General features: G+C 48.3%; 1 protein-coding gene across 11 annotated transcripts in view; it reads right to left on the minus strand.

The window, feature by feature from the left end:
* Positions 1-518: 518 nt before the first annotated feature.
* Positions 519-26048, minus strand: part of P4HA2 (prolyl 4-hydroxylase subunit alpha 2) — a 33386-nt gene continuing 7856 nt past the window's right edge. For 3 of the 11 annotated variants that reach the window (XM_058540091.1, XM_058540063.1, XM_058540109.1), the window contains 14 exons: positions 25317-25416; positions 24546-24642; positions 23998-24149; positions 21044-21181; positions 17244-17483; positions 15504-15697; positions 14538-14714; positions 10888-10958; positions 10525-10624; positions 6518-6571; positions 5894-5959; positions 4036-4104; positions 3539-3635; positions 519-1770 (listed from right to left, as the gene is read on the minus strand). In XM_058540091.1, coding sequence (XP_058396074.1) covers positions 1700-1770; positions 3539-3635; positions 4036-4104; positions 5894-5959; positions 6518-6571; positions 10525-10624; positions 10888-10958; positions 14538-14714; positions 15504-15697; positions 17244-17483; positions 21044-21181; positions 23998-24149; positions 24546-24642; positions 25317-25398 — 1608 coding nt within the window. In that variant the 5' untranslated portion in view covers positions 25399-25416 and the 3' untranslated portion in view covers positions 519-1699. Of the gene's footprint in view, positions 1771-3538; positions 3636-4035; positions 4105-5893; positions 5960-6008; positions 6069-6517; positions 6572-10524; positions 10625-10887; positions 10959-14537; positions 14715-15503; positions 15698-17243; positions 17484-21043; positions 21182-23997; positions 24150-24545; positions 24643-24803; positions 25038-25316; positions 25435-26048 lie in introns of those variants that run through there. The other 8 variants (XM_058540080.1, XM_058540070.1, XM_058540100.1 and 5 more) reach the window with 6 other exon arrangements.

The raw sequence follows: 26048 nt of genomic DNA on the forward strand, positions 1-26048 counted from the left end.
AAGCTTGATAAATTTGACATAAAAATTAACTGCTGTTCATCAAAAGAAGTGAAAAACTAGAAAAAAGATATTTGTAAAACATAACCAACAAAAAGCTTGCATCCATAATATATTAAAAATTCTTATGAATCAGTAAGAAAAAGACTTAAATAGACACTTAAAGAAAGCTAAAGACTAATAAACATACAAAAAGGTGTTCAATATCATTAATAATCATGTTAAAATAGATACTACTATACATGTAACAAGCTAGCTAAAATGCAAAAGTATGACAATACCAGATATTAGAGAAGGTTGGGATAACAAGAACTCTCCCTTAATCCTGGTCAGAATGTGCATAACCACTCTGGAGTACATTATGTATATGGTAAAACTGAAGACTCACCTACTAAGACTCTGCATTTCTACTTCTAGATATATATTCTACAGAAATGTGTTTATGTGCACCAGGAATCACATATAAAAATGCAAATGGCAGCATTATTCATAATACACAAAGACTGAAACCAACTCAAATGTCTATCAATAGTATATTGGCTATATTATAGTATTGCCCTACAATATACATTAACAAAACTGAAAGAACTATACAAATTAAAACAAACTACAGCTACACAACATGGATGAATCTTAAAAACAACTGTTGAATGAAAGAAGCCAAACACCCCCCACAAAAAAATACTTTGATTCCATTTACAAAAAGTTCAAAATCAAGGAAAACAAAATAACTATTATTTAAGGATGTAGACACAGACAGTAAAATATAAAGCAAAGCAAAGGAATGACTGCCACAAATCACTAGACAATGGTTACCATTAGACAATGGTTACCACCAAGGTGCTGGGGGCAGGGCAGGAGAAAGGACCCAGCAGGGGCTCACGAGGGGCTCCTGAGCTGCAGATTTGAAAATGATCTCTTCTCTAACCTGGGTAGTGGTGACATGGGTGCTCATGCTCACCTTCATATTCTTTAAACTGTACAACTATGTATCATTAACAATTCTGTATGTATATCTCAAATTCAAAAATAAGAAATTTCAAATTATAACAGCACCACAATGACGAACATACATGATTTCTATGTTCTCTAGGAGGCAAGGAAGGACTCTTGCACTTTCCAGAAAGGACACTGAAGCTTGGAGAGATGTTAAGTGTTGAAATCAGATCTAGAACCCAAGGTCAGAGTTTTGCCACTAAGGTATTCATAACCTATATTCTGCCTGCACAGAGAGGATGCACAGGAAATGGAGAACTTGGTAAAAGCTCCTCCATCTTAAAAAATACTCCAAATAAGGCTCTTTAAGGCTTCTGGCAGGGACATTTTATTTTTTGGTTAAAGCCACATTAATAGAAATGCCATAAAACAAACATGTAAACAAGGTATCAAAACTTTAGTTCACTGAAATATCTCACACTTAAAGCATCTGAGGTACAAAGGCACCTTGCTAGGTGCTAGACAGCCTGACTCTGCTGCAGCCGCTTGGACCCTACCCTTGCGGCCAGAGATGGCTCAGGCTGACCAGAGAGGCTGGGGCCCAGGTCACCCAGGACCCTCCTCAGTCCACTCTCTCTGCTCCAGACAAACATTCACTCCTCCAAAGACCCGCCTGACAGGCTGGAACATACAAAGGTGTCTGTCACATTGAATTTGAAGACAACATGGGATGTGGAGCCAGGAAGAGGACGGGCAGAAAAGGATGTCAGTCAACTTCTGTTGATCCACACGGCCTCAAGAACTCCTGTCCTCGTTCATGGAACCACTTATTGGAGACTGTGAACAGATAGAAAGTTATGTTACAATCCTGTTGGTTAATTCAGCAGCCAAAATTAATGACGACTTCATGATGACTCTTGCACTGGGCCCTGGGAATCAGACATGAGTAAGACATGGTCTCAGGCCTCAAGTTGCTCATGAGCTGGTGTGGAAGACATATATAAACAGACAATTGTACAAAAGTCTGCCAATGACACAAGATACATGTGTGTAGGTTGCCATGGAAACAGAGCCAAAAGGCATCTAACCATGTGGGGGAAGAAGTGACCCCAGGGCTGGGACATGAAGCTGAATAGCAGTTATGCAGGAAGGAAAATGGACAGACCATGATGGTTCCTATACCAAGGGGGTCCAGGAAATGGGAACAGGTTGAAAAAGACTTCAAGGCATGAACCACCCTGGTGTGTGTCAAGGACGCCAAGTAGCTTGATGTGACAGGTGGGAACTGAGAGGCAGGAGATAAGGATGAGGAAGCCTGTCAAATTGTGGAGAGCCTGGACGTCAACCTCAGGAGCTATGGCCTGCAGATCCAATTTGTGTGCTGTGGGTAGCAGAGCGTCAGAGCTGGTGCTAGCACTGTTTGTCACCTAAAGCTATGTCTCAAATGCACATGAACCATGATTTTATTCCTCAAAAATAGACTTTCACAATGATAAAACAAATTTATTCTAATGAACTGCTGAAGTCATAAAGCTTTTTAAATATAATTTAATTTAAAGTAATACATGTACCTAGTTGAAAAAATCAAATTGTCTGCAAAGCTTATAATGATAAACAGCAATCTCCTACCTATCCCTTCCCACTGCCAATCCCCACTTCCAGAGGACTTTCAACTCCTTTAGTTGTTTCTTCTGACAGTCAACCTCCTATTTCTAAATAACATGCTTGTAGTGCTATTTCTTGACTTTTGATTTTGGAATTCTTTTATACTACTCCTAAAACACATATTTATGCCTTTCTATCTTCCCAATAGAGTTAAATCACAAGTTTTATATTCAGTCCTTACATTACTATGTCACATAAATGTTGCTCACACCTAAGCCACCTAGTAGAGTATACAGACATTTCTTATACAACTTGTTCTTTTCCCTGAGGTCAGCAATTGTCTCATTTTATTTTTCATTTGCTTAATTTTCTGCGAACCTATCACTATTTATCCCCAGGAGGGTTGCAATCACTTCCTGTCACATCCTGACTCAAGCCTCTCCATGGCTCACCACAGCTGCTTCCAGAACAAAGCTCAAGCTTCGGCCTCTGTGGTTTGGTCCCAGCCTCGAGCCTCATCTCTTGGCCCCTGTGCCACAGGCCTCCCTTTATCCAAGTGACAAAGGCAGCCAGTCCCCACACCTGTGATGCTGGTTTTAGCCTGTGCCTTGTTCCATGTGGGCCTTGCTTGCCTGGAACACCCCTTCCCCTCTCTGATTCCAGTTCTCCCCCACTGCTCCCGCAGAACCCTTGCCAGAGTCCACTCCTCTGGGGAGCCATCGTGGAACTATGATGCTTGTGTAGCTATTCTTCCTTGGGGCTGCCTCTCTCTGGTCATCTCTGAGAGATCTTCCTTAGGGCTGCCTCAGTTCTCTGCGCATCTCTGAGAGTGTTCCCAACTAGCTGTCTTGACACATAACCAGCTGAGTGGACAGCTGAAAAACAAAAAACCTCAAAAAGGAAGACACTCTTGGCTTTGTGAGAATTTGGCAGCAGTTGTCTCCCAGCTCAGAATCTAAGGCCGACCACAGAAGCCAACACCACACCTTAGGCCACTCACCCCACTTGCAGCCCACAAGCACGGGACAGGCAGCGTGTCTCGTTCGGTAGTCACCTTCCCCACTCCGCAGTAGGTTGTACCAGAATACGGCTGTGCCCTAGGGAAAAGAGATGACCTATAAGACAACATCCTTAGACTAGGCTTGAAAATCTGACCGTAAGCACCACAGAGCCCTCCCTGAGCAGAAACACCCTCACTTTCCCACATGTAGGACTCTCTTGTGGACAGGCTCTGGGACTCCAGTGATAGAGAAGTTACCAGAAAGCACCTATCCTTCACGGTGGGGTGGATGTTTGGAAACCCAGCTGCCTCTGAAGGGACTTCCCTCCCCATCCCATCTCCCCAGGGGGAAGCTGAGGCCACAAGGTCAAAGATAAGGCAGGAAGGGACAAAGGCCCCTCATAGTGATGGTCAAGCAGGTCAGGGAATGGGACTGGGGAACGTGGACAAGGTCTGAGCCTTGCTTCAACCTCTCACCCACAAGAACCAGAACTTACCTTCTTAGGCCAAATTGCAGCCCCCAGATCAGGAAAGACAGTGGCACCGCCAGCTTCTACATCACTCATCTGGGAATACAAGGCATAGAGCTTGGCCCTTCTACTCAAGGCTCTCAGAGCAACTGAGCCAAAAAGGACATGGCAAGATATGCGCATCACTCTCCTCTGAGCAAGAACGGCACTGCTTGGAGGTTCTGCTCCACAGCCAGCCCTTCAGTCATGAAAGGCTCTTCCCATGCCCTGCCCCTCCCTAAACCCTGCTTAATCTATGTAGCGCATCAGGACAGTCTCCGTACCGTGGGTGCTCGAGAGCTGTAGGCCTGCAGGAGACCCACATCCTGGCTGTCTTCAGATAGGAACAGTCTTGAGTCTGTACTCGGAAAATGCCTGACTGACCCCCACCCCTCGTATTCCAATTCAGCCTGGGCCTTGCCTAAGCCACTGTGCACTGTGAGCTGCCCTGACCAGAAGCTCCCTGCTGCTTCCAACACCATCTGTGGCCCCCACCGTGGGCTCTGTTTCTAGTCACTTGCTGTTCTAGTCAGACCCTCACTTTTCCAGAATAGCCACCTTCCCCAGGGCCAGCTGGGTGGGCTGATAGGGCACTGTGTCTCCAGAGAAACTGCTTTCTCCCACGGTGAGACCTCAAACTAAATGGAACACAAGTTCCCTGGTAGCGAGGCTGCACTCATGCCCATATAGAGCATGCCTCAATTCATGCCCAAAGCACCACTTCTTTCTCATGTGGCTCTCTTAATTCAAGTTTTTTGCCTATAATGTAATAAAATGTGGAGCTAAAAAATATTTCCACAGGACACATACTAGACAGACTGAAGAGCACTCCACAGATATAGGGCAAATGAATAAGATGAAAACCCTTGATGGCTTCCCACAGCCCTGGGGATCAAATCCAGGCTCTTTCCTAGCACCCAAAGGCCTGTCAGTCTCACCAGCCTCTCCTTCTAGCCACTCTCGACTCATGCACTGACTCTGAGCCACATCAGCCTTTTTCTATTTTTCCAGTATCTCAAGCTCCTTCCCTCTTCCAGGTCTCTGGCACATTCTCTCCTCTGACAGAAATCATGTTCCACCAAATAATTTCCACTCAACCTTCAAGTCTCAAGTAACATGTTACTTCCCAGGGGGAGGCCTTTTCTGAACCCCAACCCTGAGCTACTTCTTCAAAGCACTTGTCACCATGGTAACTAAATAATTACCTCTCCTATGTTTAAAGTCTCTCATATTAGACCGTAAGCCTCACGAGAAAGACCACACGTCCTGCTCACCAGCATGTTCATGGCAGTCCCCAACACATAACAACCACATAATAAAACACAAATGAGACACCAAAGGAAAAAATGGACACGGGCTTCTGTCTCTGTTATTTGACAGCTCCTATGCCTCTTTAGAGCTGGCTCTCTAAGCAGAAGGGAGAGGAAACTGTTCCCCATGTGAGAGGTAAACTCAACAGCCTGTGGCTGTAGCACAGGCAGCAAGTGAGAGGCAGGCCACCGAGCTCTGGGGAAACAAAGGCAGCTTTCATCTAAGAGCACCTCATGGCTACCTCCTCACTCTGCTGCCAAGGAGGGAACCCACCAGGGCACCATCTCAAAAGTCCACACTAGCACCAGGCCCATCAAAAAGGAGCCAGGGATGTGAAAGTCATGGGGGTGGAAGGGAGCACGCAGATGGAAGCAAAGGCCAACTCTCTACTCCAGCCAAGAAGGGTGCTGAGGGCCAGAAGGGCCCAGCCACTGAGCAATAGCTGGTGCTATCAGCCCTGACAGGAGTGAATATAAGACAGCACTCTGGACCCAGGCTCCCCTTAAGGCCCATATGCTGCACACATCATACTCACGTAGTTTAAGAATGTGGCCACACGATTCCCCGTCCCTAAACGCTTGAAAGCATCTTGCTCATGGCTCTATAAAATTAAGTGAGAGTGAACAGGTGGGCCTGGACCCAATACTTACATAGTTAAGAAACGTCGCTAACCTATTCCCCTCCGTTTTGAGGCCGCTGTCAAAAGGTCGCTGCAACAAACAACAACTTTCACCCAAGTTTGCAAGTGACTTTACCCACCACCCACAGGACTGGGGCCAAAAGGGTCAGAGGAAGGTACTAAGTGCATGTTCCATACATCAGCCCAGACCATGGACCAAGACTGCAAAGGAAACCCTGGCCAGGGCAAGGGGGACAAGAACAGCTTTCACAAAGACCTAGTGAGGTCCTTTGCTTTAGAGTGAGGGCAAAGAATGACAGGGGTGGGGCAGGGGGAAAACTCCCCACATCACAGGGGAAACAGCCAGGCTGCACTGGGCTCCACAGGGCCCATGGTTCCAGATTTGGGCTTCTCCAGTAACAAAGTTGGCCCTGGTGAGGCAGGGGGCCTGATATGCAGGCTGAAGTGCTCCTAGAAGCTCTAGCCTTCTCAAACCAGCTAGAGCAGGCCCTTTGAAAGCACCCGTGACTCAGGCCTTACCCTAGAGAAGTCAAAGTGTGGCTCGTACTGTCCTCCCATTCCATAATTAGCAACCTGGTGGGAAACAACAATGTTGGACTATGTCAGCAGCATTAACAGCCCTGAAGCAGCCCATATTCCCAGAGATACCGTCTCCCTAGGTAACAACCAGAACAACCTGAACACCCAAGAGCAGCTTCTCTGAGGTGGAGGGCAGCTATGCCCTGCCAGTGTGGGCAGAGCAAATGCTGCAAACATGTCTATAGCTGTGTCCAAGGATAAGGCTGTAGCACAAATGTGGTTTCCCAAACAGAGCAAGATGGGCAACCTGCAGATGGCCACTGTGGAGAAGCTCCAGCCCTTCAGGGACACTCAGATGACAGCAGAGGGAACCCTTCTGGAGGCAGGCCCTGGCCTGGGCCCTGTTTGTTTGGGAGATAATGAAAAGGTAACCCAGAGGAACGCCAACGACAAACTCAAGATTGGGATTTTTTTTTTTCTCAAAGGCTAGATTGGGATTTTTTTTTTCTCAAAGGCTAGTCTGGGAGCTACTCAGTGCCTGGCACTGCTCCTGCCACCTCTGTCACCATGCCCCAGGAGCTGTTCCTGATCAGGCTGAGCAGGACAAACATATTCCACCACATCCCACAGTGGTCCACTGTATGGAGGACTTCTGCATCCAACTGAAGTAGCAGGACACAGATGGCTGGCTGCAGGGCAGCCAAGAACTGCTATTCTACCTTGGCACCCCCAGTGGGCGCCTCAGCTTCCGCAACTACCAGGCATCATTAATTGGATTAGAAACTGCAAATGCCTTTGTGAACAGTTTATCAGCACAATGTAAGTCCTAAATCACAATGATTATTTTAGTTTCAGTAGATAGAATGAGAGACGAAGTTCAAGATAAAGTGCAGAATCTGATATGGAAGCTGATGGATCGAGAGGTACCACCAATGTCCATCTGGGAACACCTGGCTACTGCGTCTGACTGAAAACCTAAAAACCTTTGAGGCTCAGCTATCAGTCCTCAGAAAGTTGGGTGTTTTTTGTATATCCTTTTTGGTGATTCCAACAGTCAGCTGAGAGAGGCTGCAAAATTGGCAATAATGAAGACCTATAGACATGAAGGAGAGAAAGCAGATTTTATAAGAGAGGAAATCCTCCTGTTGGAGGAAAAAACAACATTTATCAAATGTGATGAAGTGCAGAATTTGGGCAGCATGATTTTCAGTGTCCACAAAAATAAAAAATCTGATATGAAGAATCAGTGGATAAAAATATGCTGTCAAACACTGCTTCAGCCTTCAAGATTCCCACATCAAAAATACCTGGAAAATCCCAACAACAGTGCAAGGAGGCCTGGTCCAGCAGGTGGCCCTAAGGCTGGAGGTACATCTAACTAAGGAGGGAAGTGCTAGAGGAGTTGATGAAGTGATATTACAAACACATTTTCTCTGGATCCACTCTAGTCAAGAACTTGAAGAAAATTTTAAACATGACTGTGATTAGTGTGCCAATGCACTTAGGAAAATTCAATCACTGCTTATTGCTGGAGGTGCAGAGTATGACTGTGTTTTCCAACACTCCCATTGTCAAGATGTAGTGCTTAAACTTTCAGATCTCAGGTAGTGAAAGATGCTGCATTGCTATAGCTGGCTCCTCTTTCAACAGTTTGGGAATCACATTTGATCATGGTACTGAAGCTACTGTACCTACACTTAAATAGTGTCCAAATAGTGCAAGTGTCATGGGAACTTCTGGATGTGCAGCAGATTCACCATCTCAGCAAACTCCAGGCCCCAGACTCACACTTTTAACAAGCAACTGTACATCAAAATTGATTCCTGTGAGGAGGTATTCATTTGAATCTTCAGATTTGTTGTTACAAAAGTAGAAGAGTCAGTCATTTGAAAGACATGGGTATTTATGATGCTTGAGTCATAGTGAAGGCAAAAAAAAATGGTTAGAAATTACATTTCTGGTGAGGCTGAGTCATCAAGTCAGAAGTGTCTGCAATCTTAGAAAATTCTGGCAGTGTAGCATCTCTTCCTCTATCAGATAGGCCCTCATCCAATTCACAAGAAAGCCTCAATTGCCCTTTTTCCTCTAAATAATCTATAGCAAACATATAAACTACAGCCAAAAGAGTATCAACACGTAGCAGAAGAAGTAGTTCCTTTCCAGAAGCCTGTAACGTTCCCATAGGGACCCTGGGGTGAAGGCTGTTGCTGGTGCCTGGGCATCTATCACACTGTAAGCAGTCCATGTGGAATGAGCACTTAAAGACAGATGCTGAAACCCAGGCTTCTGTCTCCCAGACCATGTTGGATCAAAGCTTTCAACACTGCTGATTGGCAAAGGAAGTGCCAAGACACTTCCTAGAGGAAGAAAGCAAACAAAAATGGTGTCTCAGCCCCCTGGCAGTTGTGGTCTTGGTATTCCAAAAGACCACTGACTATAAGAGCCCCTCCACTGAGAGTTCTGGCATTCAGATCCCCATCATCAATTGGGCAACAATATGATGAGAGGCACGATAAGATGAAGCCAGGGTTGTGGCAGAGAAGCCAGTCTAAGCAGGAAGCTACTGTCTTCTGGGGTTGCATGTGAGATAGGGTGCAGAGGGTGAGGCCGGGAAGCCAGCCAGGAGAGCAACAGGGGCATAGGTCCTATCCACTCTTCTCAGCCCCCTGGTCCAGGGTATGGAATCAGCCAATCAAGCAGCCTGTCATCCTCGATCAGGGCCACAAGAGTCCTAACACTGGCTCTGATGTGCAGGAAGCAGTGGCAGATGTCTTAACAACAAGGAAAAACCTGCTCCAGGAAGATATGAATCACAACAATGCCAACAGGGATGCACCTAGTGCATCGAGAGCCCCTATTCCTCTTGAAATGGTGATATTCTCACAATAAGAAGGAAGTGGGAGATATGGCAGAAGTCTTCTATCAATGTGCTTATCTGCAGAACTTGCTTAAAAATTAAAGAACACTAAGTTTAGCTGAACTGAAAAGATTATATAAAATTTCATACGACTATTTGTAAGGTAATCAGCATGTTTTTAAAAACTCTGGTGGACTTCACACAAATCCATAAAGATGACCTTCAAAAGTGGTTTTATGATTACTGACACAGCTGTGGAAAAAAAAAGAGTGATGATTTGCTTGGGTGTGTCCAGGCAAAGTTCACAGACTCTTTTCCAAATGATCTTCAGTACAATATTCTAATAAGGTCTTGGGTTGATCAGACGCAAATGCCAAGCCTAATGGTGAAGGGTGTGATTCTTAAATACACAGAAACTATGGCCAGACAGACAGATCCGAGGGACTCTAGAAAAATGCCAGTGAAACTTCTCTGGCAGTGTCTCAGGTCATCACTTTACAAGAGAACCCAGAAGTTCTGATGTTCAGAAGGGAGCATAGCCAGTGCTGATTTGAACTCAAAAAACCAGAGGACATATTATTAGGAGCTTTACCCAAGACTTTTCAGCATGGTGCTGCCATGTGTCTTCACAATCACCTTTCAAATAAAGGCAGGAAGCCAGCGTCCCATAAGGGGTACTTCGAAAAGAATATTCCACCTTCACCAGCCAACTGGTCCAGACCTCTCACTTCTCCTACCAATGTATCACAGAACACTTTATCTCCAAGTGCATTTGACTATGACTCAGACCCACGACCGCTGAAGATATTTATAAGTCTCTTAGAGGTGTCCCTAGAACAAGTTAGCATATCAGCTTTTGGAGTCAAGAAGACATGAATGGGCCTGCTACACCCACCACTGATCCCTAGTGCTCCTAGCATAATACTTGGGCACACAGAAGATACTCAATCGATATTTGTTGAATGCTGTTAAATGATGGCAGGCATGCTTAATTCTGGTTTCCCAATGTGAGGTCACTCCATATTCATAGCACTGTGCAGTCATACAGTTTATTGGGCAAGACTCCCTAGGCCTGGCCTTGGGCACCTTGGGAGACCATCTAGCCAGAAATACCCACTCCCAACCTCAGGCTCCCAGGGACCAGTCATACCTGCAACAATTCTGCAGTCTTCACTGTTAGACCTGTGATGTGCTGCATCCGACGATTCACTCGAGCCACAACAGGGTCATCATCCTCCTCCAGCCAGGAGCTGGGACGAAAGAAAAGGGAGAGAATGGAAGGTGGGGATAGCAGGCTTAGATGAGGTCCTGCACCCTCTCCCCAGAGTCAGGGCCAGCACTAACAGGCAGCACAGGGTGAGTTCTCCAAGTGGGTGAGGTGCCAGGAGACAGGATTAACCAAGCCATCCTCCCTTGGGTAGGGACTGGGAAGTCCTAGAGTTGGGACTTGAGCCACCACCCTACCCCCACCCCCACCACCAACACCACCACTACCACCACCACTTTTGCTAACCTTTTGGAAACCCTGTAGCTGGCGACAGTGAGGACGCCTGTCTTGGGATCACGAACAGTGGCTCGTGCAAGCTGAAAGGCAATAAGAGAGGGCAAACTTATCCTTCTTTGCCTTGAGTGTTTTCCTGGAGAGACTGAGACCAGATCTGCCAGCCAGGCCAGTGGGGAAAGATGCTTTGCAGAAAGTGGCCCTAGCCAAGGCACCATGATCCTGCAAGCAAGGGCAGTAGTCTGAGGCCTCCACTTTCCTGCTTGCTCTCAGACCCTGGCCACTGCCCTGCTCAGTCACTGCCTGCCCCTGCTCCCACCCAGGTCCATGCTGTTTGCAGAATTATGCCTATGAAGTCTGCTTTATCCATCCACCCATCTGTCTGAACAGCCCCCTTTCTCACCAGGCCCAGGCACCACCCCTGCCTGAGCACAACCTGTGCTTGGCTGCTCCCACCACATTCAGACTGTGTCACCATCTCTGAGCCTCAACCTTGCATGCTCCTCTCAACTTGGTCAAGTCCACCATTCTTCTGAACCTCAGCAGCCTCCTCTGCCAAGAAACCTACCCAAACACCCTCCTGCTGCACCAGCTCACACTGGGCTCCCACTGCTGCAAGGAGCAAACACAGGAGGCACAGTTTTAACTCCCTTAGAGGCCTCGCAAGGGCAGATGATACAATCATGAAAGGACTCGACAAGTTGAAATAAGTGAACTGTTCCCTTTGAAGTCACCCACCTCCTCATACATGCTCACACACACACACACACACACACACACACACACACACACACACACACTCCTCACCTACCTCATCTCCCCACAGTCTCCACAGAAAGGCACAGTGATACTCCTAGGAAGGACCTGCTTCCCAGAGCTAGCCCCCAGTGCTTCAGCTGTGGACTGTCTTAATGACTTCACGTGGGTGGGACCATAGACCCAGATACCCCCACTCCAACTGTACTTCCCCTTAATTTCAATAAATACCTAATGATTGCCTACTATGCGTCTGGCACTATGCTGGGTGACAGAGACATGGCCCCTGCTCTCATACAACTCAGTCAAGTGGGGAAGGCAGAAAAATAGCTGGGCAATTGCAGCATAGCACAGTACAAGCTGGGAGTGGGGTAAGCTTAATGTCTGTGGGAGCTCCGTCTATAGCGTCAAGAATGGTTTCCTACAAGAGGGAACCACCAACTGAGACTTGAAGGGTAAGTAGGAGTTAGCCAAGTGGGGGAACATTACAGAAACAGGGAAGAAACAGCAATGCAGAAGCCCAGGGATGAAAATGGGTATGGCACCATGACTATGGATTAGAATTTAGAGATAAGAGATGAGAATAGGCTGACAAGGCAAGTAGGGGCTAGGCCTGGATGCAACCTTGTAGCCAACGAGAAACAGGGAAGGCTTTACAAACAGGGCAGAGACACTCACAATCTGAACGTAAGAAGCATCACTGTGGACATCTCATGGAAAGCTGACTCAGGAAGGGCCAGAGTGAAAACAAGGAGGCCAATGAGGAGGTCAAGGCAGGGGTCAGGGCAAGAGGTGATGGTGGCCTGGGCAGCAGGCAGCAGAAGGGATGGAGAGGAGGAGATGGACCAGAAGTCTGGTCAGGAGGGGAGATGAACCAACCTGGACACTGTGCTGCTGCAGCATGTTCAGGTAAGATGGTAGTGCACCCAGGACAGAGGGCTTCCCTGAGCTCTATCTACACTTCCTCCCTGATGACAACTGCAGCCACAGCTCGACCTCATCCAAACATCTGAGCCTCGGTGCTGGCCTGATGGCAACAAGGAGGCTCTGGGCAACTGTGCTCTGCTCTAGGCGACAGACAGGGCTATTTTGAAAGCAGGCCAGGGATCCATAGGCAGCTGCCGGGCATTCCCCACAGGCCAAGTTAAGCTCATTGGCCCTACTTCAAAGACAGAATAGCATCTGTCCCTCACAAGCTCCGGAAAGGAGAGGTCAGCTTGTAATAGCCAATATGTTTGGCTCTTCACATGGCTTCTGTTCAAAGACAAGTTTTCCCAACACTCCCCTCACCCACCGCCCCTGCCATACACATGTGCACGCACACACCCAACATGAACACACACGCACAGAGAAATGTTTCAGTGCTTTGGTCTAAAGGATAAGTGAGGAATCTCTCAGGAGGTTCTGGTACAACAGTGCTTCTCTCGCCTGGCAACCAGGAAAGCAGTTTTCTTCCCTGGAGGACTTTGGAGCTGATACAGGGAGTAGACAGGGGGAGATCCTGGACCCCATTCTCCACACACACTAGCTAGACCCTCCCTCAGCCACATCAATATCAACAACTGACTCTGAGCCCTAGATGTCCTAGTACTTCAAGCCAAGGTCGTTCCAAGATGAGGTCCAGGGGCCAGGATAGAAACCTACTGGGTCTCCTGGTCACTACAATTCTATTAGAAGCACAGTAATAGAGGATCCAGCTAAATCCTCCCTCCTAATCACCAGTGATAGGAGAATGGTGGGGACACGGCACAAGTAGTTCTCTTCGAAAGATGTCAAATGGGAGCAAATCTGTTATGAACTAAGAAATAGAAGAATAATTTTATAACATGATGACACATATACAAAACTAACAACTAACCGCATACTTAGCAGAGAAATACCAGAGGAATTTCCAGGAAACGCAGGAATAAGACAATGCTTATTGTAACAATGCTCTAGAAGTTCTGGGCAGTTCAACAAGACAATAAAAACAAAGGAACTATAACTATTAGGAAGGAGAAAACAAAATTTTCCTTATTTGCAGGTGATAATACTATCTGGACAACCCAAGAGAATCAGCTAAAAACCAAAAGAGGAATAAGTGAGTTCAACAACTAGCTGTGATCTGCACAAGTCTCCTCGTGGGTAAAATGAAGGTAATGACAGCCTGCTTAATAGATGTAATAGGTAATATATGTCAATCACGTAGAACAGGGCCTGTCACACTTAAGAACTCAGTAACTATTAGCTACTACTATGAAATATATTAGCTATTACTATGAAATATATTTTTACAATCAACAGCTTAGCATTTAATAGTAAACTAATATAATAATGTAACCAGCAAAAATATAATGATAAAGAAACAAAGAAACAAATAAAGATATAAAGAAACAAAGTGAAGTTACAATACCAAAAAAACTACCTAGGAAAAAACTTAACAAGAAATGTGCAGGGCTTATATAAAGAAAATTTTTAAAGATATGAATAAATGGAGAGACCTGGAGTGCTCGAGGATGAAAAGACTCAAGGTTGTAAGGATGTTCGTTCTCCTCCAAGTCAATCACTTTCTTTGCAATCCTAATCAGGAGTTCCACAGGACCCAGCTTTGCAGCACCCTACGGCATACTTCCTAAAAAATCGTTCACACACCAGCCTGCCAACCAGGTGAGCTGACACTTCTCACTGTGGACCTGCCCTGCTCCCAGTGTGTCCTTCTATCATAGCACTTGGCTGTCCACATTGGTTCCCTCAATTTTCTTCCCCATCGGACCATGAACCCACAAGGTCAAACTGAATCTGCAGTACCTCAGTACCCTGACAGTAGACTCGTGCTAGACATCAGCAAAGTCCAGCTGGATAAGCAAATAAACTGCCCCATGATACCAGCGATGAGTGACCCGAGAAGAAACTGCAGAGATACCTACTTTGGGTTTCGCGATCTCCTTGATCCTCTCAATCTCCTCATCAGACATGACATCGTAGTACCTGACGATGTGCGGACTGTCCCACTCATCCTCCTCTTTGAAGGGGGCAATGAGCAGCTGTGGTGTTCTGTTGCCATGGTGATACCTACAGAAAAGCCTCTTCTGCCTCTTCGGTGTCTGAAAAGCACAGAACAACAGGCCCTGAGCTGAGTGACTCCTCACTCTCAGTCCTAGGCTGGCTGGCTGCAGACACTGCTCTCCCCACCCATGTCCAGCAGCTGTTCCCTCCTGCCCCCCACAGAAGAAAATACAAGTCCCTCAGCTTGATTGGCATGAAATGGTACCCCACAAATCATGCAATGTTTCTTCTCTCCCAAGAATACCTCATGTCCACAAGTCCTGTGGCAGAGGGTAATCCCTGACCCCTTCCACAGAGATGTGAGTAGGTCAGAAGGGCTAGGGCAAGGGAGAAGCCTTTCCAGATGGATGAGCCAATGGAAGCCAAGCAGATATGAGCATGGAAAAGGCCAAGAGACTGCCTCACAGCTCAGCCTCCTTGAGGAAGCACTGGGATCCCAGGACTTTCAAAGGCCAGTGATACCCAATACCAAGCTCTAGCAACTGCCGTGTCTTTACTACAGAGATCATGACTTCCCTTGGAGCCTGAGGCACATCCACACCATAGTTTTCTTCACAACAGTGAGTGAAGCAGAAGCTGGGCACATTGGGGTCAGAAAGGAGCTCAGTATAACTTACAGGATGAAACTCTACCTAGGGCATCAGGAGAGACAATCTCCTGCTACACCTCAGAGAACACCCACACATCAGCTTCAGGAGATGCTACAAAGACTGGGGAAGATGCTGAGAAAACGACCTACAAACAGAGGACCATCATCCCCAAATCTGCTGTCCTGAGCCAAAGTCTAAGTCTACAGCCTGGGCCCCTGACCCACCCACATGTCTCACCAGTTTGACACCCTCCCCACGACAGAGGCTCTCGTACACCTCCCTTTCGGGCAGGTAGTCCACAGGCCTCTCATAGATGCCTTCCTGGGTTGCTAGCCCAGCTTCTGTCTGATTTGATGATGGTTTTTCTCTTTCTTCCTCCAACAACCGTTCAAAGTACCGCAGATTCCCTCCAGCTCGTTCATGGCTCGGGTCTAGAAAAAGCAAAGAACAAGAAGCAAAAGGAAACCACAAACATCTGTTAGGTCATTTAGAGAAATTATCCTGTAAGTGGTTTTCTCTCCCAGCAGCTCACTTGCACGCATCATTCTGCCTTCCACAGCACCTACCCAGGGTTCGCTGGTCAAAGCAGAAAAGTCAACAGAGGTTCTCCCAACTCTGGTCAGGGATGAGAGAGAAGCAACAAAAGAGTGGATGTTTAGCCAGCCACTGAGGCGGCTGTCCTCTCAGGCCTCCCTGGAGGCCTCAAGGATGTAGGCGCAGAGAAGCAGTCCAGAGTCCTGCCTCCTCTTCCCGACTTGGCTTTGTGCCAGTTACATCCGTCCTCTGGAGTATATCCATTACTGGTGACCACATTACATGCTGGCCACAACTGGAAGGCAGGCTGAAATAACTAGCAAAAAGAACAGCCATGTAACACTGCCACAGCCTCATCTTGTGGGCCTCACAATATGAAGGAGCAAGTGTGACAGGGTTACTGTGCCACTCCTCAGATGAGGAAACTGAAGCCCAAGGATGTTAAGAGATTTAGGTTAAGGTATACAGAACAGGGAATCCAGATGTCTTGACTCCCTGTCCAAGGCTCTTACTAACACAACAGAATCTACAAAGCTCTCTTCCCACATCAGTCTTGCAGGACACTCATATGCCAGCTGGCATCAGCCTCAAGACCCATGAAAAGCAGCAGCATAAGAAAGTCTTCACTGGTTCTGTGAAATTCCAGACTATGATATTCCCATATGTCAGTAAGAGGTAGAACAGATGGGTTTTAAAGACACAGTGTTTTTGATCTCCTTCAGTCCGACACGAGACCCCGAAAATACCAATGCCATGGCAAGTCCTCCCAGTTAGACCTCGGGCCTCTAACTAATGGGTCAGGTCACTATCACTGTAATGGGTCAGGTCACTATTACTGTAGCAAACCCAAAGTACAGCCTGCCTCTCGAGCTGCTCCTGACACAGTGAAGGCTCCCCCTTGCATAGCAGCAGATGCACTGCAGCACTGGATTCCTACTGAAAAAGGAAGCATGGGGCCAGCCCAGTGGTGTAATGGTTGAGTTTGAGCACTCCACTTCAGCAGCCTGGGGTTCGCAGGTTTGGATCCTGGGCATGGACCTACACACCGCTCAACAAGCCATGATGTGGCGGCATCTCACATACAAAGTAGAGGAAGATTGGCACAGATGTTGGCTCAGGGACCATCTTCCTCAAGCAAAAAGAGGAAGACCAGCAACAGATGTTAGCTCAGGGCCAATCTTCCTCACCAACAAAAAAAGAAGTCTGTAAGGCCACAGATGCCACAGGCCTGAGTGTATCTACCAGTGACTGGGCAAGGGCTAAGGCCAGAAATGAGGTCGGTAAGGAGCTAGTTGGCAGCTGGACTGGGCCTGAAAGCAGTAAGCCAGGTGACAGATCAGAGTGGCTCAGTCCCAAGAGAGCAGCCAGGCAGTGGCCAGCAGAGTGACTAGTTCTCCTGCCAGCTCCCCATCCACATGTGACCTTCCCCTAGAACCTCCTTACCAAGGGACAGTAGGCGGCGGGTAAGCTCCAGGGCGCGGTGCAGGTCGCCCAACTGGAAGACGGCATAGCTCAGGTAGTCCAACACCTGGGTCTTGGCTGTGGTGGCCTCCTCCCCAGCATCGAGCTGCTTCAGCACCTGCTCCATCCACAGTACTGTGTGGTAATAGTCCCCGTCATTGTAGGCTGAGCGGCCCATCCCAAAGCAGTCATCCACACTCAGCACTGCCTGGTACTTGGTTCCTGCAGGAGGAGAGGCAAATAGTCAGGCTCCAAAGAGCCTGTGGGTTAGGGAGAGAGATCACCACATCAAGGAAGCCTGGGCCACTAGAAGGGGTCAAAGTAGAAAAGGGGTGACATCATTCCAGCAAAGTTCCACCAGGGCTTCAGACCACACAACTCAAAGGGCCATTGGTATAGTGAGCCAGGCTGGCCCTGATTTGGGATGGGGTTCAAAGCCAATCTCCTAGCCTCAGACTTCCCTTTTCCCAAGTGGGAAGAGGCCTTTTTTACAGAGGAGCTCATGAAGTCCACCAAGAAGTAGTACTCAGTAGAGTATGAAGGTCTTGTGAGCCACACAGGAGATGTCAGCTAGGCACTAGGCCATATGAGTCTGGAGGGTAGAAAAACTAGCTGAATATAAAAAACAGAACTTAGGTGGCAGCTAAAGCCATGGAGGAGGATAATCTCTTCCAGGAAGAGTATAAGGAAAGCCTAGAGAAAGTGGCTGAGGCCACAACCCCAGAGACCACCTACACAGAAAGGACAGGGAGTGCATAACACTGAGAAGGACCTAAGAGGTCGAAGAAACAGAGCACAAGTGATGTGACAGATGCCAAGGGAGCCCAAGAGCCAAGACTGCAGTGCCGACTTTGGCCATTAGGTGGCGGGGACCTTGGTGAGCATCAATTCAGCAGGTCCTGTGACGATAAGTCATCAGCTGTGGGCTCAGCGCTGCAAAGGAACCATGAAGATAGTGTCAGGTCAAGAAGAAGAAAGAAATGTGATGTAGGATGTAGTGTGAGATGATGGGGAGATGCAGGGTTTAGAGTGGGAGCAAGGTAGGAGGGACCATGAGTGTGTTCCTCAGAGAACAATGAGAAAGCAGGTCCCATGGAGAGCCAAAAGAGGCTGTGACCCTCCCTAGAAAGCAAGGGAGTCTCCCTACAACCCCATTAACAGCATTCTAGGCATGGGTGACACAGAAGAGCTGCCTCAGAGTGGTCTCTTTCTGCCTTATGTCCAAGATGGGGCTCTGTCCAGAATGAAACCCCTGCTGCAATGGGTTGGCTGCCTCAGAGACCAGGGTCTGCTCGCCCTGATGCCTCAGGAACAGACAATGTGGGACAGGAAGTTGGGGAGAGTAAACATAAGATGGAGTTAGTAGGCAGGCCAGAGATTAGAAGGTTCCTTGAGACCCTGTCCACTCTCCATGGGCCTCCACAGATTGCCGCCAGCTCTGTAGGCCCAGGAACCTGCACTGATGCAGGCAGTATAACACAGCTGAGTGAGCTGGACAAAGCTGGGTCTGTGCAGGCCTCGCTATGGACAAGTTACTTAGCCTCTCTGAGTCTTAGTCCCCTCACCTCTAAATAGAGATAATACCATCAATTTTAGAGGACTTGTGCCAAGAATTCAACGAGATGATGTATGAAGATGTCTCCTATGATCCCCAGGATGCTAATAATCAGTATCTACTATCAGTATGTCTCAAAGATGCCAAGAAGGTCAAGAATGGCTCCCAGACACTCAGCATCCTCCCCAGAAGCCAAATCAAAAGTCTACCTCCTGGAGAACACTCCCTGGAGAGTGCCAGCTGAGCTGAGTGATGAAGGGCAATCAGACCTGAAACCAAGCTGATGTGGGTAAAGGTGTTCCTGTAGAGGGCATCGGATGAACAAAGGAGCTGAGCGGTGGGGAAGCTTAGTACAATGGGCAAGGAGGCTGGGGAGTCGGCCCCACGCAGGACCTTAAAGACCACACATAAGAGAAAATTGGGTTTAGCCCTGAAAGTTAAGCATTGTGAATCAGGAACTCATGTAAATAGGTACATGCTTAAGACCACATGGAGGATGATTTTAAGGAGTGAGCTGGAGGTAGACTATAAATCAGAATGCTATTTCAATAATCCAGTTGAGAAAGAGATGACCACAAGGCTAAAGTCAAGGCCTCCAAGTACAGAAGACATTAGGGAGGTAGAACCACAGCCTTAGGACTCTACCTTGGGCAGCCAGTGGATAGAGGTGCTTTTTGCTGAGATAAGGGGTGAGAGAGGAGGGTAGACAGTTGAAAAGGGGATGAGGATTTCAGTTTGGGACATGAGAATTTTGAGGAGCCCAGGGAACATCCAAGTAGAGATGTCCCACAGGTATCTGCCTACACTGGTTGGAAGCTCAGGAGACAAGCCTTGACAGGAAACACAGATCTGGATGTTATCCATGTACAGGCTATACCTCAACTAACGGAAATGGCTGAGCTCACCTGGAGAAGGTGCTTAGGGAGAACATGAGATGGGGTGGAATCCTGATGAAATAACTCCCTTCCAGCCCTCATGGCCTCTCCAGGACATGCATGAGTCTGTTAACCGAATATAAAAGGTCAATGCCTGGGTGTGGCTCCCTCTTCCCACCAATTCTCACAGCTACAGGGTGAACAGATCTTGCAGGTGCCCTGAGCTGCCTTCTCTCTCTGGACTCATGGCCTGGCTTGGTCCAAGACCTAACTGAGGCAGGAATAAGGAGAAGTCTTCCTGCTGGCTCACCAGATTCCTCAGTACCAGGGCTCCAGGTCCTGACCAGCCATCAACTGAGTGCCTCTTTCTCCCATACACCGTGATTCCCTCTGCTTATGCCTCCTCCAGGGTTCCAAGGGTGTGAGGTGGCATCCAACGTCTAATGGGGTCTAACTGAATCCCTGGGTTTATTGGCCTCCAAGAGCCCCCAAACCTAATGTATCTTCTTAAAAACACACTGAGACAGTCACTGGAAAGCGGCTGTGAAAAAAAATGAGAGAGGTGCCGAAAGAGAAGCAGCCGAGATCAGTGTCCTAGAATTCAAAGGAGGGGAGAGTATCAGGAAGAATGGGGCAACCAATGTGCCAAATGCCAGTGAAAAGTTAAAGAACATTATGCCTGAAACCTGTCCACTGGCTTTACCAGCCAAGTGGCCACCGGTGACCTTGCAGGGGCAAGATTGGTGGATGGTAGGGAAAGAGGCCAGACTTTGTGTGTTCAGGAGGACATGGGAACCAAGGAAGTGGAGAAAGAGTGTAGATGACTCTATCCAGGAGGGAGAAGAGATCAAAAGGGCCTTGGATCCTGAGGAAGGGGTAAGATGAGCAAGAATGGAGCATATGTGTGAGCTCAGGGGCAAGAGCCCAGAAAGGTGGAGACAGAATGAACAGGGGCAGAAACTGTAACTGAGGGCACACAGGACATGGGGCACTGAGTCCAGAGATCAGCCTTGGGCAAGAAGAAATCGGAGGGTAGGGGATGGAAGCAGGTCTGGACACAGATCTGAGTGGTGCTCTGGGGGCAGAGGCCAAGGGGCTTCTGAGCAGCAGCCTCAGCTTTCTTTGAGATGCGAGAGGAGAGGGCCTGGGCTAAAACAGCAGGGCAGGAGCTGAGGGGAGGCGGCTGTCATGGGAATGGGGGACTAGCACCAACTGGAAACCCAGAGAGATCACCGCCAGAGGTAATGCTGCACTGGAGGGTAGAGACCACGAGTCAGTGGGGGCTCCAACCCTGTCCAGACACAGTAGCAGACACACATGCTGGACAGGCAAAGCCTGGGGTGGTGAGTTACCTGGAAGTTCCCCTTTGGAAATTGTATCTGGGTCCAGCTTGTATGTGTCCTGAAGCCTCATCAGGGCCTTGGCAGCTCCTGTTTCATCCTCATCAGTGGGGAAGAACTGGCGCTGCACTGAGAGGTTGGCAATAAAACCTTCCAAACGAGAGTGAGAACAAGAGGTTACCCTTGATCCAGGGGCAGACTTCCACCTGGGACCAGAGAGAGGCACCCACTGGAGAGTCTCTGGCTAGTTCAATCTCCCTGCCCCTTCCCTCAAAGGCTGTTTCCCCTTCCTCCAGGAAGCTCTCCTTTATGGCTCCAGTCCATGGAGACGTCTCCTTTCTTACTCCTCACTGTACTGACTGCCTGTGCTGCTCATTTGGAACTGAACAGAAACGGCCCCACACTGGTTAACATGTGGGAGTCTGGGAGTTTTGGCTCCAAAGCACTCAGTCAGACCTTGTGGAGACAGAAGGGACAGAAGTCACAGAGGGTAACTGAGAGGGACACAGGAGAGGACTCAAGAAGGACATGCTGACCTCTGAGTAGAAAATGAACCACTTGGAAAACCTTGATCCAGGATTATTGGGCTTGCCAGGTAAACACAAACTTCTAGCCCACATCTCAGGTTGAGGAGCCCAAGAGACAGAGGTGGTCAACTCAGGGAGCCCAGCTGGCCATTCATTACTGACCACTGGCTCTTATCATAAAGAAAGGTGATGACAACAGTCCTGGAGGCATTTGGCGTTGTCCCCACCTATGGATTATGAACTGGAAGACCATCTGGCCAGGCCAAGCATTGAGGTGGGGCTGCACAAGCCCAGCGTGGTCTCCTGAGAGATCACACCAGGCCTTGCTCTGCTCTCTGTTACTCCCACCACTTAGACCTGCTATGAGCTCAGGGCATGAGCTCCCCAATTGTGCTCAAGACCACAGCCTGGAGCCTGGGAGAGCCCCTAATCACAGAAGTACCCAAGGAGACAGTTCTGGGACTCCAAGCCCTAGCTGTAAAGCAAGATAACCACCTCCTACAATCTCAGGACTCCAGGTGGGTGCCAGGCCCTCCCATGCTGATTCAGAGGCTTCAATTCTGCCTGTGATCTAAGAAATAGGAGGGGAATTCCAAGGCCATTTCTTCCCTGGTCTCTTCCCCAGAGCAGCAGTACCCATGGCCACCTACTTTCATGACCCCTCAGGCTCAAAAACCTACTTCTAGCCATGCCTGGGGACCCAGGGACCAAGAGGCTGCAACCCTGTCTTCCTCATGGCTGCATGGTGAGGGACTCTAGGAGTATAGAATCCAGGAAAAAGAAAACATGCCCTTAGAAAAAGCCACACTGTCGGCGTGTCCCCCTCATTTCAGAGGCAAGGACTCTGCGAGTCAGAGGCGAAAATAACCTATTGCTCTCTGGGCCTGTCCTGTTTCCCTCCAGATAATTATAAGGTTTTCCAAAGGAACCAGATGTTGACAGTGGGGGTGGGGTGTGGAGAACAAGATTGGAGAGTGGGAGGTCATCTGGGCAGGCTTATTCTCCTGCAGCGCAGGCAAAACAGCCAGTTCTGAACTACAGGCCCAGGCTGGGAGACAGTGGTCTGGGAAAGGCTTCTGGAGGCAGTGAGCTCACCAGGCATATGTCCAGCTCAGCTGAGCTCACCAATTCCTCCCCAGAGGCCACCCTGCCCCCAGCCAAGCGCAGCCCCAGTCTGGCCACATGGGCTGAAACGCCTCAGCCAGAGAGACTAGTCTGAAGTTAATTAGCACTCTAAACCCAGGGAGAAGAGGCGGTGAGTCCAGGGGGCTGAACCCAGGGCTGGAAGTCAGGTGGAGCAGGCCTGCTCCACCATCTCCTGTTGGGAGGAAAATGTTAGAGCATAGAAAGTACTACCATAGTAAAAGCACCAAGCACAGTTAAAGCTTTAAAAAAGTTCATTCGTTGACCTGCAAATACCACTTCCAGGAATTCATCCTAAGAAAATAATCAGAGATGGGCACCAAGACGTATATGCAAGACTGCTGATAATTTGGAAATAACTCATGTCCACTGACTTGACCAGTTTTACACTACATCAGTATAACATATTACTGCCCAGCCATTAAAATCATGTTCCAGGAGAACATTTAACGCACATATGGAGAAGCTGGAAAATTTAGGAAAACAGTATATGCTATGACACAAATCTGCCAACAGATATGTTTTATTTCTAAAAGATATGAATGGGAATGAATTTAGCTGAGGCCCATGCTCCGCAGCTTGCACTGGGCCCATCACCCAGCCCATTTAACTCAATTTTGTTAATTCATTTGGTTCCTCAAAGCAAGTGAGTTTGCATCCCCTGGTATATATGTATGGTTCCTTTTTTTTTTCTTTTTTTTTTTTTTTGGTGAGGAAGATTAGCCCTGAGCTAACATCCATGCCAATCTTCCTCTACTTTATATGTGGGTTGCTGCCACAGCATGGCTTATGAGTGGTGTAGGTCTGCACCTAGGATCCAAACCTGCAAGCTCAGGCCACCAAAGCAGAGCACTCTGAACTTAACCACTAGGCCACGGGGCCAGACCTTCCTTTTTTTTTTTTAATGTATATGCATGTGTGGAAAGACTTTTTTATTTTAATAGTGCTTATCACTAGGCAACTGGATTAAGAACTGCAATTTTCTTATGTGATTATTTTTGTTTTCCAACTTTTTTATAAAACCTTACTAAAGTATAATTAGAAAAAACTCACTACCATAAAAAGGGAAGTGAAAACACTAGGAAAAGGCAAGAGTTGATTATTGCTACCTATTAAAAACAAGGAGAGCCGATTGCCAGGTCCCCAGAGAAGGGAGAGAGCCACGAGATGGCAGGGTCCATGTTCACACTGCACATGCCCACCAACACCCAGACCCAGGAGAGGCTCAGACACACTCCCCAGGTGTGAGCACACAAACATATGGGTTCATTCAAGCACCTGCTCACCAGCCCTCACCTGCGGCTGAGTCCTGCAGGACAAGGTCCTCCAGTGCAGGCCAGTCTGTGTTCAGCCGCTTCACCAGTTTGTAGGCATTCACAGGGTGGGCCAGGTAGCCCTCGGGGTCAGCAGCTGACATGCTGGTCAGGGCTTCCATTTTGTTGGCCCAGCTGTTGAACCAGAGGAAAAGGAAGACTAACATGCCCACCCACAAGGGTCTTGACCTGTGGTAATTTCCTTGGTGAGATTCAGGACTCTTTTCATCACGAGGCAATAAAGAAATCAAAAATGAATACAGTAACTCCCCACAGATACTTCCAGGCCCTTAATCTAGATAAGAGCTGGGAACTCTAACATATTCAAAAAGTCTCTTAAATAGAAAGGAAAAAGCAGTGGGTCCTGAGCCCATGTACTTAGCCACTCTGGACAACCGGCATGAAGCAACCTGGAGGCTAGCCCCACATTGCCCTCTTCAAGGCTTCCTGTTATGGGTACCCTGGATGAGTTCCTGGGGGGGCAGGAGGACTGACTCAGGGTGGGTGGTGGGGACTCAAGATGTCAGACACCTCTTAATCTTGGAGAGCTTGGCTTCCTCCACAAGGATGTACTCCTTCAGAGACTGTACCAGGTCCTTCTCTGCATAAATCAGGTCCGTCATGTGCCCTGCAAGGGAGAGAAGGGCCAGTGAGAAATGAATGAGGGATGTCCAGCCCCCTTCCTCGGGGCACAGAACACCAGCACAGAGGCAAGTCCCCTGGGCCAAGGGCATACCAACTCTCTTGGGATTGTGGGGACTTGGAGTTAAAGGGGGCATAGACACTCACATGGTCCTGGCCCCCAGCTTCAGGAAGAGAGAGGCAGAGGCTCCAAGGGGACACGGAGATAAGTGCAGTGCGGGCACCTTAAGGAAGAAGCCCCAAATCTCATTCTCCCGCTGTCACCCAGTTAGGTCATGCCACTGGGGCATGGACATCCTGGAGGCTTCATCATATGGAAACAAGCTCTGTGACTTTGTCAGAAGAAGAGCAGCTGGATCCACTGGCCACAGAGTGCTCTGTTCAGAACCACTCTCTGATCCATGAAAAAGACAGTCAGAAAAGAGCAGCCTGAACTTCCCAGGGAGGGGTCCCAGTTGAGACAACTGGCTCCTAGGACATCCACGTCACCAGGGCCTCAGCGGGGGAACCAGCAACTCTGCAAGCCCCACTCTCCAGAACTGGGCAAAACCAGTGTGTGAGGCCATCCCACCCTGAATGAGAATAGGCCTTGGGCAGTGACATCCCCTGGCACTTGAGCCAAAGATTGCTTAGGGAGACGATAACCCTGTTGGCACATACCAATAGAGGTAAAGAATTCGGCCTGCACACAGCCCAGGACACCAAACCAGGCCATCAGCAACGTGGACACCCGGAGTTTCATGGTCACAGAGGGCAGTGTCTGCAAGGTATTCAGTGACTGTCATTGGATCAACAGTGAAAAAAAGTAACTTAGGTGAGGAGACACATACACATGTGCACATATATACACACATTCAAACATGCCAAAATCCTCACCTAGCACACAGAAGATAAGAAGGACATTCACGATCACCAGTGGAAAGAGCACACGGAGTGGAACCACTGATGTGTGCTCAATTCTGGCCCCTGCTCTAGGAGGCCACATGCTCTTGGCAGAGACTCTGCTCTCTCAACTCCTGGTAACCACCAGCAACATGGGAAGGCTGAATTGCATGTGGGAAGTCACCTCTGGTTCTACCAGTCTGTCAGTCCAAGATTCTGGTCCATTCCTTCTCATTTCATAGACTGCTTGTCTGTTTCTGTCTTTCCTTCCAACACATATGCCAGGACAGTGCCAGCTGCTGGGGACCCAGATGTAACATGAAGCCCCTTCCCACAAGAAAGCTGACGGTACAGGAGAGACAACAAGAGAAAGAAGTTGGTATAATATGCTCCAGGGGACCCACAGCCAAAAAGAAGTGTACAGCAAATGGTTGGCCAGAAGAGGAATAAAACTGCCCCCTGCCAGTCTGTACCTGGCCACAGCAAGAGCAGTCTGGGGAGCAGGCACTC

The sequence above is a fragment of the Diceros bicornis genome, chromosome 1, assembly GCF_020826845.1.
Source record: "Diceros bicornis minor isolate mBicDic1 chromosome 1, mDicBic1.mat.cur, whole genome shotgun sequence".
Classification (NCBI taxonomy): Eukaryota; Metazoa; Chordata; class Mammalia; order Perissodactyla; family Rhinocerotidae; genus Diceros; species Diceros bicornis.